General features: G+C 39.0%; 1 protein-coding gene across 1 annotated transcript in view; it reads right to left on the bottom strand.

The window, feature by feature from the left end:
* Window positions 1-14,594, bottom strand: part of LOC128362413 (cadherin-2-like) — a 120,475-nt gene that overhangs the window by 43,273 nt on the left and 62,608 nt on the right. The window contains exons 5-10 of the mRNA XM_053323154.1: window positions 14,063-14,218; window positions 10,430-10,574; window positions 10,107-10,279; window positions 3,370-3,507; window positions 2,787-2,972; window positions 1,251-1,504 (exon numbers count right to left, since the gene is read on the bottom strand). Of these exons, the coding sequence (XP_053179129.1) occupies window positions 1,251-1,504; window positions 2,787-2,972; window positions 3,370-3,507; window positions 10,107-10,279; window positions 10,430-10,574; window positions 14,063-14,218 (1,052 nt within the window). The remainder of the gene's footprint in view (window positions 1-1,250; window positions 1,505-2,786; window positions 2,973-3,369; window positions 3,508-10,106; window positions 10,280-10,429; window positions 10,575-14,062; window positions 14,219-14,594) is intronic.

The following is a 14,594-nucleotide window of genomic DNA, read 5'->3' as shown; positions in this document are numbered from 1 at the left end:
GGATTTAGTGGGCGGGTCTGAATCACTGCTGCTGTAGAGGTATAAATACATTCAGCACACACTACTACTACTACAGTCTACAGTTAGCCGCCGAGCTAACAGCTGAGTTAGCCGCAGAAAGCTCTCAGACCTAGCGTCCATGTTTCTGGTAGAAGTGGTGACTTTGATTGACAGGTGACACTTGGTAGGGGGCGGGGTTTCAGCGGACACAACTTTGAAGCCTAATTTCATATATTTGGCGAATTTTTGAATCATTCAAATTTGGCAGGGTGGTTAACAACACACTTTTCTGTGGTATGTCAAACTCAGAACACATATTTATTCTTACTTTACACTGACTTTTAGTAACTAAACTAAATTTAGAATAGCTGGTCCACCTTAAAGGTCACTGGTGCAGTGATCTAGTGTCAGCCACTGCTACGGTAAACAGAGAATGGAGAAATGTCTGGCTGCTGAGTGTCATTAAACATGCTTTTCTAACGATGACTGAAATAAGTAAAAAATGTAAAAAATATGACTCTAGAGTAGACCAAGCACTGTTACATGCATAAAAACACTTCTTTTTCTTATACTAGTTCTGCATTCCATTTCAAATGTTATTTTGTTTGGCTGTCTATTTCTTTCATTTTTCTCTTTTATTGGTGAAATTCATATCACGCATCTCTTTAAACCCTTGAGAGGTCATTATGGAGTAGACCATTGGCTCTGTAATTGGGGGTTTTGGGGCGTGACCGTTGGTGTTTTTCTCAAACACAGAAAACTTGAAATGACCATTAGTAAAGTGGACATGATAGCTGAGCAGATAAAGACAATTATTATTTTACTTTAACTTTTCTTATTCATTTGGGGAAAAACTTTTTTTTTTTTCGTGAAATGCAACTTTAAAACAAATCTTCTGGCAAACTGAGAATGAGCCATGCAGTCCTGCAGTCATAGGAAAGGGTTAACTACGTTGTATAATTAGATAAGACATATTATAATAGTGTCCAAGGTTGTATTGAATGCATACTAATAAGCTCATTTGCTTTCAACTGTACCTTGACGGTGTTGACAGTGACTTCTGAATTAATTGTAACAAATGCAAGGCTAATTTAAAATATGATAAAACTGAAAAGGCCTACAGCTATGAAATAGATTTTTTTGATCTCAGCTTGAACCTCATCAACATGCCATAGTTGAATGACATATTTGAATTACAGAATAGCTACATGTATGTATAAATATACATGATGGCTTCTAGGGAGCCTTACCGGATAGTTTGCCTCATGAAGCGGTCTGGGTCTTGGGCAGTGAAGCTGGCGAGCGGAGTCCCGGCAGGTAGACCCTCTTCCAGTTTAATGGGCTTTGGGTTGGGGCTGAATTCGGGACTCTCGTTGATGTCCAGGATTCGTACGGAGACGGTCGCCGTAGACTGGCGGGGCAAGTGGATGCCGCGGGCCAGCATGGCCTCGTTCTCTGCCTCCACGGTCAGCATGAAAGAGCGAGTCAGCTCAAAATCTATGGGCTGGACAAGAAAAGAGGAGAGAAGAGAAGAGTTTAGGGTTATTAGTTTACTTACCCCTACTGCCAGATTTTGCAATTAAGCAACAATTTTGTGATTCTTCATATCTTGCATATCTAGATTATTGATTATTAAAATTTAAATGTATCTTAATATTTTCGTATTAGTCATATGTTAACATGAAGTTTCTGCTTTTGTTTTGTTGTCTCGTTTTGTTTTAAATGTTATTGCACTTTATTGCTTTCCTACCATATTTGAATTAGTTATGAAAATGTGATCTGAATACATCTGTGGAATGTATGTTCAATTTAATTGTTCCATAAAAAGACATTTGGAGAACATGTAGTTTGAACCTGCTTCACAATTAAGCTGTTTCAACTAATAAAGTCACAAAGAATATGAGAAGAATCAAAAGCCTTTTTGTCAAAATGTTGAAATGTTCCTTTACAGTTAGAAGCTTTAAGATTTGTATGATATCTAACCAAATTTTGATACTATTCTGCACAAATTCATTGTTAGTGGAGCGGACAGCCATTCATGCAGAAGAGGTTTACAGGAAAAAATACATCCTTATTTCAAAATATATATATATATATGTATAAATTTGTATAAATATATATGTATAAAAAATAAAAACAATTCAAAAATCATTGTTCATAATTTTAGCTGTTTGATAGAAGCTTGTCTCCTTCTCTTACAGCCGTGTCATTGCATTTGTTAGTGCAAAGAACATTTTTAACGCTGCTGGTTAGTTCACATTTATAGAATTCAACTAGCATTCACAGGAAATGCATTATATTTCTCACTAATATTAGCTCTTCATCTTTAATTTTTGCATATTTTTCCTTTTTTTCCCCAGACATGACTTCAAGGTAAACTCCTCTTGCATTGTGCTGTTGTGTGAAACACTGCTACCACTGTGCCTGCAGTGTGATATCAGACTGTAGTGACTCACAGTGTGTTCAATTTCTGACTTCCTTTTTTATTAAAATGCGATGCAGTGAAAAGCATCTTGCAGTTTGTTTAGCGTTGCTGTAAACAGAAACACCAGATGTTCTTCATCTGTCGCTTTGTGACAGAGAAGCCACTCCAGGTGTTGATACACCCTCCACTGGCACATACACATCCTGTCCCATGGAAGTTTGGGAACTGTAGTTTTAAAACACACCTGCTGTTACTTACAGGAATTAAATCTTACAGACTAGAACTTTACTGGGAGACTTTATGAGAAACTGTAGAGAACATGGAGAGCTGTGGATCCTTTGTGTGTATGTGTTGTGCCCACCTTGACCACAGTGAGCAGACCCTCATTAGAAGTGGGGTCTGTGGGGATGGAGAAGCGTCCGGTGGGGTCTCCGGCGATGATGCGGTACACGGCGCTCCATGCTGACGTGTGAGGCTGGTCTTTATCCGTCACAGTCAGGTTAGCCACAATCACATTGACCCGGTTCTCATGGACCTCTCCGAAGAACTAACACAGGAGACACAAAGACACACTGCTGCTGAGCGTCACTGTAAAATGACCAGCAATAAACCAATATTGTGGTAAAAATGACAAATGAACAAATGAGGCTGTAATAGAAGTACAGTAGTTGGCAGTGATGAAAATGTGAAAAACTTAACACCGCATTTCTCACAAAACACTGGTGCGTCCTGCCCAACCTGTTAGGCTTTACTGAGGGAGATAAACATATTGGATGTTTCATTGGCTTTTCACTCCTTCGCCATCTGCCACTGCCAATAAAAGCTGTGAGAGCTTTAGTGCTGTGAGAAGAACAGTGCCTTGCCCCTTTTTGCTGTTTAAGAGCCATTAGAGTTTGTATGTGTGTGTGTGTGTGTGGGGGGGGGGGGGGGGGGGGGGGCATTACTGTGTCTGTGGTGAATTCAGGAGGATTGTCGTTGACATCAGTGATCCTGATGACTGTGGTGGCGGTGTTAGATAGGCCATAGGTGGGATTTCCCTCCATGTCTGTAGCCTGGATGATGAGGGTGTACTGGGTGACTTTCTGGAAACAAAGAGCAAACAAACAAAGAGAGAGGATGAAGAGGATGAACAGCTGGAAAATGCAGCACTTTTAATTCTTCCTCTTCTGTTTCTCTAGAAAGCAGAGGCAAACACACGAGGATTAAGAGAGGAAGCAAAGATCAAACACCACATATGCTGCAAGTGAGAGCATCCAACCCTTCATTTTTCACACAACATTCACAGCTGCTAATTAAGTGATTTCTTTTATAGATTGATATAAAATACATATAAAAAGGCTGAGTTCAAATACTGCAGTAAACATCACAGTTAGATATAAATGTAATTAAAGCTATTTGATAATTGTGGAATGCCTTTTTTTTGGTCAAAACATCATCATTAACCAGTTGTGCTGTGTGTTCAGAGATCTAATGAGTGCTAGAACACACACTCCCTGTACTAATTGAATTACCCTTTTAACACCTCAAAAAGGATAATTATATCATTTCAGTGGCCAAAAAAATTAAAATATAGCTAAAAAAGTGGATATTTATACTCACTCAGATAGTGGAACTGCTGATTTTTAAAGATAGATGGGTCATTCTCTAATTTAGGGTACATTTCATGTCAGCAAAAAAGCACAAGAGCACTGTCCTTCCTCAGTGCAACATTAAGTCTCTCAATATAGTATATTAATTCAGTGTTACATATCTGTTATCTGCAGAGCTTAAACATGAACTTTTTTTATATTTTTTAACTAAAAAACATGTTTTTACTTCAGAGTTGGTCAACTATGTCACGGACAAACAGGGTGTTATAAAAACCATTAAATTCTGTCTTGCACATGAAATTAAATGCAATTTAGAAGGCTCTTGAGTCTATTTCTGCCACACATACAATTGTTATTTAAAATGATTTTCATAACCAACCTTTTTTTAAGATAAACATGCAATGCATTTATAACTGTCCTTATGGGTGATGGTATTTTTCATCATAAATCTCTATTAAAGTTATTTTTGATCATTAAAAAAATATGTTATAGTAAACTCCAACCTATGCAAATAAGTAGAATGTTTAAAAATATCAAAAACATCAATATTGGCTATTTTAACTTTAAAACTCCATGTGTAACCTAGGTGACAATTGAAGTCACACGGTTGACAGTAGTAACCCAGTTGACTGGACATATTCTTAACCATGGACAGCATTTTATTTGAGAGACAGATTTCAATTAGCAAAGTTGCTTTTGGTGAAAACCTCTTATTTTAAATGTAAAATTATTAAACACTACACATAATTCCACAGAGAATACATTGAAATGTACACTAACAAATCGTTCAATTCACAAAGACCTGTGACGTAAAATCATCCTTTATTCTGAAATGATCAAACACTACACGCGTAAACTCATGGGAAATTGAATATAGAGTGATCAGAAAACCTTTAAAAGGAAGCTTTAACATGTACCCACAAAGCATACAATCAATATTCAATAAAGCAAGCTATTTTTTAGGGAATGACCTGAAGTTATGGAGTTAACACAAATCAGTCAATATTTGACTCATAGTAGTAATTATATAATCTCAAAGTTTTTATTCTTTCAAAATGCACTGATGAAATGCAACACATACTCTTAGTAATTCATTTATCAGATCAATTCAATTAATTGAACAATTCTACTTTAAAAACATATTCATATTCGGCTGATGTAACAGAGCCTTTAAAAAACAACGCTATTCAAACTTATTTTTTGCATTCAGTATGCAACGGTGAAACACAGCACATGAAACATATGATTTCAGGGAGAATGCCTCTAAATGAACACCAAGTTAGATCTTTGACAAATTTGACCAGATATCTTGATCAATTTCAACATGGCGGGAATTTACTGGCTTTGGAGGAGGAATAATTTGCAAAACATCCTCAAACAAGTACCAGAGCACATCATCTCTGAGGGGCCAGAAAAAGCGGTTCACGGCAGCTCCAACTCCAACTTTACTCATGCACCTCACCTGCACATGAGTCTCTGTGACTTCCTGAATGGTGCCAGGGTAAATTGTCTCCTCATAGGTCACAACACACCACTGTCCAATCAATTGAGGACTCCACATAATTTCATTGTCCTTGTTTGAGTGCACTAGAGGCAGTGTAGGGGTTGATGGCTGAACCTCAAAACTGAAGGCATGTGTGTCTTCACACTGGCACTCAAACATTTGCCTGGTGGTACAAGGGCAACTTACATCTCTATAGAGAAGCTTCCCCAAGGACCCTGTGACCACTTGGTGTATTCTCATGGTTGAAGGCACTGCTGGCAGAGAACTTGGCATCTTCTTGATGAATTCATCCACAAGATTTTGAGAGATGTAGAACACTCGTACAGTACCACTATCAACCAAAGCACTGTATAAGTCCTCTGCTGATCCGATATCATGCCCCTGGCTCACAAGCCTGTCAGCCGTCCGTTTCAGGAGCCCTCCCACTCCATCGGGAGCACCTTTCCCGTGGCTCGCTTCAAAAAAATTCCATGTTCCCCTTTTGAAGCCACGGTTCACCAGCTCTGTGGTCAAGAGGTAGAAATTTCCCTTCTGCCTGTATTGAGTTGTAGGGCCATCACTAAAGAAATGCACCATCTCAATAGAAGGATGTGAGGCCTTAACTTCATCAAGAATGGGGGACAGATGTGCCCATATGGCAGGAGGGCCCTTCTCTTTTGATGAAGAAATTGTGCCAAAGCACATGTGCTCTGCTGTCCCCCCAACATAAAGAACTCCTGTGTGGAGGGTTGCTTGTTTCTGGTTGAAGTGCATTGCTTGTATTTCAGATGAAAGCTTACATGAATAGTTTTCAGAAAAATCCACGTGAATTAAGCATTCATTGTTGGACATATTTCGCCTCAATTCACGGTAATGTGAAAATTGACTTTTGATGTTGAATACATGCCGTTTCAAATGGGTCAATTGATCTTGAAACATCTCCAGCATGTCTCCTAACTCTATTTCCTTTTTCTTCTTTGCTGTTATTCTCATAGGGACCATTTCTTTGACACCATCATTGTTCTTCTTTTCTCTAATCACTGTTTCAGTCAACCACTGAGTGATCTCGACACGTTTCTGCAGGTCACCTTCTGCTAGTATAGCAAACTCTTGCCCTTTGCAATCAGGACACACATTGTACATGCAGTCCTTTGATTTTGTATTGCAGCTTATGGATGTCAACATATCCTCCATGTCCACACCCTTGATTAATTTAAGCGTGTGAAGCTTTTCGGCAAGAAATGAAAAATTCTCATGGACCTTGCATAGACAGGTTTCTCTGTCTGTGATGGTTGGGTGGACGACCCAGAATGGACGCAGACGGCAAAACAAGGAGTACGAAAGGCTGGAGTGAGGATTTTCAATTAGGAATTTCCTGTGCAGGTTCCTCAATGTGTCATTGAGAAACCTCTTCTGTTTTTTCTTCTTCCCTCTCGTGATTGTTTGAGCTTTGCCTGCCGTCAAACGGCTGTTTTCGTCTCTCGTCAAAAATTCGTGAACATTTTCTTGCAATCTGTAGCACAGACTTCTGTACTTAATTTTCCCTTCAGCATCTGCTAGAGTCTTCTTTTTTCTGGACAGGTGTAGTGTTTTAGTTATTTCGTGCTGTAAACCATACTTTTTCAGGATTCTTCCTGTGACAAGCCCTGACATTATCCGCCTATGTGCCCTTCTCTTGTTGGTGAAAAAGGCATCTTTCATGTTGGCCATGAGTGCATTGTGCACAAGCAGTGACCTGCGCACCTCAGAGGAAACAGATGCATGTTGAAGTTGCCGCCTAGTCTTGGATCCTGGGGACTCTGACACATGCTGTTTTGAAGTGCTTTGGGATCTTTTTAGTTTCTTGCGAAGTTTGTCTGATTTTCTTTTTTGCTTTTCAAGCAAGTCTCTCAGTTTCTGTATTTCTCTATGTAATTTTGAGTTTCCTCTTTTGGCCTTTATTCTTCCAGTCTTCTTCTGTCTTCTGAAATAAACAACCAGTATATTGTATATTAATGTACAGACAAAACATGTGGGTAACTGGAAACATTAAATGCATAAACCTGTTTCTGCCTTAGCTCATGAACTCTACCTTCTGCTCTGAGGCGGATGGTTGTCTGGAGTATCTGGTGGTGTAATAACATTCTCAATCCTGCTCTTTCTCTCTCTGCTATTCTGTTTTGCTTTCTTCCAGTAGGCCCTCTTTCTTCTTTTCTCTCTCTCACTCATATCTGCCACTGTCTTCACCTTTCCTTGTGACCTGAGCCTGTGCCATGCCACTCTCTGTTTCTCCAAATATGCTGCCCTTCTTTCAGGATCTGCATCACGACGAGCCCTGTATCTCCGCTGTCTCTCAGCTGCTGACACCTATTTAAATGTATCATTTTTAGAAAATAAAATAACATAGAAACAATTAATTATCATGATATTCCATAGAGGACTGACGTAACTTAGTTGACAGATAGTTGAGCACTGGTGTAACTTAGTTGAAAGATAGTTGACTGTAACTTAGTTGACCATAACTTAGTTGACAATTTCCAAATGTCTTCCCCATAACAGAAATGGTGGACCTAGCCTAGCTAACCACATGTCATTTTTTAGAGCAGGTTAATGTAGGAATTCAACACAAAAAGTCATTATAATGAATAAAACTTTTTAGTCATGACAATGTATGTAACATAGTTGATGGTTAATAATACGGCTGTTGACAATATGCTTTTTTACATCAAATATTGAAAAAACTGAGAGGAGACTCACCATGCTGTGTTTGAAATGGCCGCCACAGAGTAAAATGACATCACATGGTGCTGGTCACAGGGTCTTGGGACAAACCATTTTTGAGTTGCTGGGGGAAGTTTTGTTTGTAACATAGTTGACCAACATTTTGTGGACACGAATAAATTGTATTATTTTAAGTATTTAAATAAATATTTTTTATTTCAATATATTATTTCATCATAATATTAAGACTTTTGAAAAAGTTTGCAAAAATAATTTATTTATTTCATTGGTTTTAATGGATGTTTTTGGACCCTCAACTTTGTCACATTGAAATCGGACATGGACAAAACTGTACATTTAGGGCCATAATGACACATTTTTAGAAAAACTAAGAATATATTGCACATATTGACTATGTGATGTCATTTCATGAAGCAAGTTTACACATAAAATGCAATTAGTTTGAAGAAATTTGATTTTATAAGTATATTTAACAACAGTGGACATGCAGTGTACCCTAAATTCTAGAATCACTCAGATATAGATAGACAATTTGCATTCTTTAGTCATTTGCTTTGCTTTGGAGCTTTTGACAGCATCACATGGCCTTCATCACCACATTTGCTCATGAAAAGCATTGTTTTAAGCACTTTAAAAAGGACCAAGCTCAACAAGAAGTCCTAAAGCGTTTCCATGACAACTGAGTGGCTTGATGATGATCAATGTACACTTACAAGATATAAACCATATATGATCCCCTGCTATCATGTGACTAAAGCCCCATACTCAGGTGAACTGAGCCGAGGTCAACAATCTATTGTGTGGAGTTTGAGTTACATAAGTGTCTAATGAATATATGGAAATAACTGACATGTTTCTAATATGTATGTTGTGAGACAGCCAGGACAGTGCTGAGAGGACACACTGACACTCATAACTGCTTTTAGACATCAAAAGTAAGTGTGTCTAGGTAAAGTTCAAGTTCAGCTCACTTTACAATGATGTTAACAAGGTTTGAAGTTAAAAAACATGTTGAATCCACTAAAAAATCTACCAAATTCCATCCAAAAACTGTAACTTACAGACTTAAAACCATCAAACAAACCCATTAAATCCTTTACAGTAGTGCACAATATATAGTTTCAGTATGGAAACGGTGATGTAAGCATGTGCACTACATCAGTTTATCACACAACCAAATCAGCGCTGCCTGTTTTATTTGTTTGATAAACTGATCCGATAAACGTTGTCTGGACGCTGGAGGCGGGAGTTCAGTTATGCTTTAGATCAGCAGCACATCGTCCTGGTGCTGCTTAAATGTTTAAACAGTTACTGTCATGTGGCTGCTCTGTGCTCTACTGTTAGCAGCAGTACAGGTGGATTAATAGTCGATGCTATTTATCGATGAATAAATGCTACAACTCCTCAAGACCTGAGCTAACTTCCTGTGTCTTGCTAGTGCTGATTAAAGAGATAGAGGTTGGCCTCCAAGTTAACAAGCAAAGTCAGATGATGTGTGATAGAGACTAAATGAGTGACACTTGGTGCTCACTGGAATCTGACCAGGCTCGCTAAAGGTGGACTGAAATTTAAGGTGGATGAGCATTTTCATTTTAGTGACAATCACAGCAGAGAATAGACTGGCTGTATAGTCAGTTTATTTCAATATTGTGCAGCTCTAGTATAAAGAGCATGTCCTCAGAACAGAGACAGAACATTTTATAAGATGTACTGATGTCAAAATATACTAAAACAAGACACAATCTGTCTTAACACTGGAGGAAAGACTGCAGGCAAGACAGATATTCACAGGCTGAGAAGCAGCTGCCCCATATGGATTTGGGGATGAGCTTTAGAAAACGTCCACCCAAACACACACACACACACACACACACACACACACACACACCTCCCGATCGAGGCCTGCTGCCACAGTGATGATGTCACCCGTCTTGTTGTTAATTGTGAACATGTTGGAGGAGGGGCTCTGGGGATTCTGGGATAGGATCTTGTATCGCAGCATCCCGTTTGCTGTTTTTGGATCATCCTTGTCCACTGCTGTCACCGTCATCACAAAGGACCCTGCAGAGAGACACAGCACGAGTCAGTACAGACATGTCAGTCAGGTAAAGACTGAATCTACAAGGTATGTGTGTGTGTGTGTGTGTGTGTGTGTGTGTGTGTGTGTGTTTGTGTGTGTGTGTGTGTTTGTGTGTGTGTGTGTGTTGGTACCAGGCTTGGATCCCTCTGGTACAGAGCCGTTGAAGATAGTGTGTGTGAACTCTGGTCTGTTGTCATTCTGGTCGATGACGTTGATGACGATGTCGATGGGGTTCTCCACCTGATTCCCATTCAGGTCCACAGCGTGAGCCCTCAACTGTACACACACAAATAAATAGATTCTTTATCAGGTCAAGATGTCAACTTTTGACACAAATGGTAAATGGACTCTACTTACATGTATATAGCACTTTTCTAGTCTTTCTGTCCACTCACAGCACTTTTACACAACATGTCACATTCACCCATTCACACACATTCATACACTGTAAAAGTATGAAATCTACAGCCATGCTAGCAGCTCTGTGAGGCCGTTCTTACTAACACCAACATGTTAACAAGCACAGAACGACTATGCTAACATGCTAATGCTTAGCCGCTGTATTGTTAAATATACCATCAGAGGCTGTATCTGAGGTCACTCCATTATTCACTCATTCATTGCTCCATGTATAATAAACACTGAATAGTTCACTCAGTAGTGAGCAGCAAATCAAGAACACTAAGTCACTAACTAATCATCATTATTGTGTATCATCACCATCAGTTATCTTTAAAATGTGGAGCATTGCATTGTTTGGATTGTTAGCATATGGTACATGTCAGGGGAACTACTGTTTTTGTTCCATGGTGAAATATTTGAGGGCAAATATATATATAGTGGAGATATTTACTCACTCAGTATTCTGACACTCATAATGGTGGAGGGTAAATGTAGAGCACTATGTAGTAAACAGGCAGTGATTTTGTTAGCTTTCTAACATTTGCTAATCAGCACATAATAGTTAAATAAAGGGTAGTTGCTCATAAAGTTGTTTGATATGTTGGCAGCACTAGATGAATGGGAATGATCATTCATTGCAACCCATCCAATAGTTAGCAATCACCAAAGTCATTAGCATTTAGCCAACAGGGAGCATGAATTGTCTGTAATTACTTTCATGGTAATACAAAAGATTAACAGACCAGTGCTACTATCCCCAGAGCAACATCATTACAGTAGCATGTCCAAAAGTATTAGCTAGCAATCACATTGAAATACTTGATGATTAAACTGATGTTTCTACAACAAGGTGACTTCTTTCAAGCATTATTCAGTGCTTCTGCTTCTCTGTCAACTTATTCTACGTGTTTGCTGCCAGTGTTCATCAGGAAGTATGGTGTAGTAGTGCAGTGATTCCCAGCAAGGCAAGCTAACAGATAAAACTTCATACCTCACATAATAAAATAAAACAATAGCAACTTTGAGAGGAGGAAATTCAACACAGATAGGATTTAAAATGGTGTGTTTGCTAATTTCTAACCTTTGATAAGTGAGGACACACCTCCGTTTCTCACCTGATTGAAAGCTAGTTAGCAAAGTAGCCGGAAAGTTGAAATTTTCAAAATCACTTAAGTAAGTAATATGACCCCAAACTTCACCAAAGTTACAGAATAAAAGAATAATTCCAGACTTGTTTAGTATTGTATTGTGTTGGCTTGCATACAAGTAATCCCATCTATTGAGTGTGTGTCTGAAATCACTCTCTATTTACTACACACTGCTCTACATTTACCCTCCACCATTTTATTTGAGTGTCAGAATGCTGATCCCACAATGCAATGCTCCACATTTTAAAGATGTGAAACTCACCATCATGTGACTCTACAGCTGATATTGACCACACAAAATAATGATGATTAGTTAGTGACTAAAATCTTGATGCTGCTCACTACTGAGTGAACTATTCAGTGTTTATTATACAGGGAGCAATGATTGAGTGAATAATGGGTGATACAGCTACACTAATGAAGTACTTGACCCTGACTAACGGGGCTGTGGGATTACATCAGACAGAAAAGGTTGTATGCAGCAGAGCACGACCCCCGCAGTTAGCCGTTAAAATGAGCTCATGTGTATATAATATAATATGATATACAACATTATTGAAAACTACTGAAAAAAAACAAAAAAAGCAATCTCCATAGAGCAGTCTGAGAACAAAACATTTCCAGTTTTTATAAAACTTCAACGAACATAATTCACTCATTCAGTCTTTGATGTTCCCAATTAACATGGTGGAGCAAGATTTATTCATTTAGCATAAAACAGTCAAAGATGGTGAATATAGCTATTGATTGGCCTTGGACCCTCCATAAGTCATTCCTTTACAGCGTATGTAGCATCTGTATGAAGCTCTCAAAGAGCCAAAGCCTCCCTCTCATGCATAAACATGTCGGCCAATCCCAGCTCCTAGCTCTGACAACTACATCCAATCACATGAATATTCATCAGACGGCTTAAATGCAAATCACCCTGCTGCGACTCCAGATTTCCACTCCCCTGTGTGAGTTGTGTGTGTGTGTGCATTCCTTCAGATCAAAAGGTTAGACTCGGCTCTCTGAGGTGTGTGTGTGACTGTATTAGATATAGTGAGCAAACACCAAGAGTATGTTTGGGGTTTTTTTTAAAGAATTTCTTCTTCATCTCAGTGCATGAGAGAGAATATCTCCAGGAGAGAGTGACAGCAGAGATGAAAATAAAAACAGAAGGGGGGGGGGGTTGACATGTGACCGAGGGGGTGAGGCAGACTGGAAGATGCACCCATCAAGTGAAGCAGGAAGCCCAGAGGTTAATCATCTGAGCTGGATTTTTCTGTAAATATGAGTGTTTAGGTTGTGTTTCAGTTGTATTTGATCTCATTTGAATAAAAAACCCAGCGCTTCATGTATTTATGCTGTGTTCCATTGATCTCAGAAGTTGGAAGTCATAGCTGGGATGATGTAATACCTGAGTTTGAAGTGTTCCAGTTCTACCCAGTGTTACCATTGATAGCAATACTGGTTGATAAAAACACACTTTGCTTTATCTTGCTCATACAATCACCATAGCAACATGTCCACATATAGAAGTTGGACAGTGCTGTGTGTATGACTCTTTTAATGAGGCACTAATAAGACAAAACGTATTAGTGTGGTTTTAGTGAGGTTTTTCTGGTGAGGTTTTTCTAGTGAGGTTTTTCTAGTGAGGTTTTTCTGGTGAGGTTTTTCTAGTGAGGTTTTTCTAGTGAGGTTTTTCTGGTGAGGTTTTTCTGGTGAGGTTTTTCTGGTGAGGTTTTTCCGATATTTTAAGTCAGAAACCAGACTTCAGGAAGTATTCCAGTTGACATTTCCAACTTCTGAGTACAAATGGAGCACACCGTTTGTTTCACCTCCAAAGGATCTAGTCCTTTCTAGATCTAGGACAACCAAGTACATTGTGGCCTTTTGGTAACAGAATTAACTTATTTATGACTACATTTAACGTACTGACCGTCTAAAAATAGATGCCTGCTATGTGAATGTTTTGTATTTCTCTTTTGGTTCTGTAAAAAGAACAAGGATATTTTAGTCTCTGAAAATAAACTGTGAGCACACTAACTGCAGCTTTGCTCATTTTTAGGCCTTATTTGAGGAGCAGTTGTTTTTCTGTAATGTTTAAACTCAATTGGTCATTTTGACATGTTTATTTGTCTGTGCAGTAAAAGTGACAATTCACCAGTAAAAACCTGCAGTTAGCAGTGTTAGCTTTGCCAGCTATAGCTGTCACAGCGTGGAAAGTCTTACGTGGAAGTTGGAGATATGCTCTCTGTCCAGGGGCTTGGTGACGGACAGCTGGCCTGAGATGGGGTTGATGATGAAGATGCCGGTCGGAGGCTGGTCGGCCCCGGGGCCCGTCACACTGTAACGCAGCATCCGGTTCTTATCTCGATCTGAGCGGATCTGATGGACAGAGAAGTATTTACAGTTAAAGTACAATACACAGGAACAATAAAATACATCAATGAATGTGGTGAGTAATAAATAACAGAGCTGCTGTCTTATGTTAATGTGCCTCCACAAAATAAACATCATTTCTTTGTGTCTTGTACTGCTGTCAGTGTATTTTGGGAGACATCTCCTCCTGTTTTAAAAAAGGTGAGAATCTGATAAAATACAAGTGAAGCTAAACTTTTCAGGGTCTGGCCTGGATGTGTCTTAAGTGTCAGTATGACTTTAGGCTCACGCAGGCAACACTCAGCGAATGCTTGAGGCTGCTGCTGCTGCTGCTGCTGCGTAACAGCAACACACAAAATCTGATTTGAGCTGAAGTCAAAAT

The sequence above is a fragment of the Scomber japonicus genome, chromosome 7 (genome assembly GCF_027409825.1).
Source record: "Scomber japonicus isolate fScoJap1 chromosome 7, fScoJap1.pri, whole genome shotgun sequence".
NCBI classification, from domain to species: Eukaryota; Metazoa; Chordata; class Actinopteri; order Scombriformes; family Scombridae; genus Scomber; species Scomber japonicus.
The sequence above is the reverse complement of the archived record's forward strand: the minus strand, read 5'-3'. Positions and strand labels throughout refer to the sequence as shown.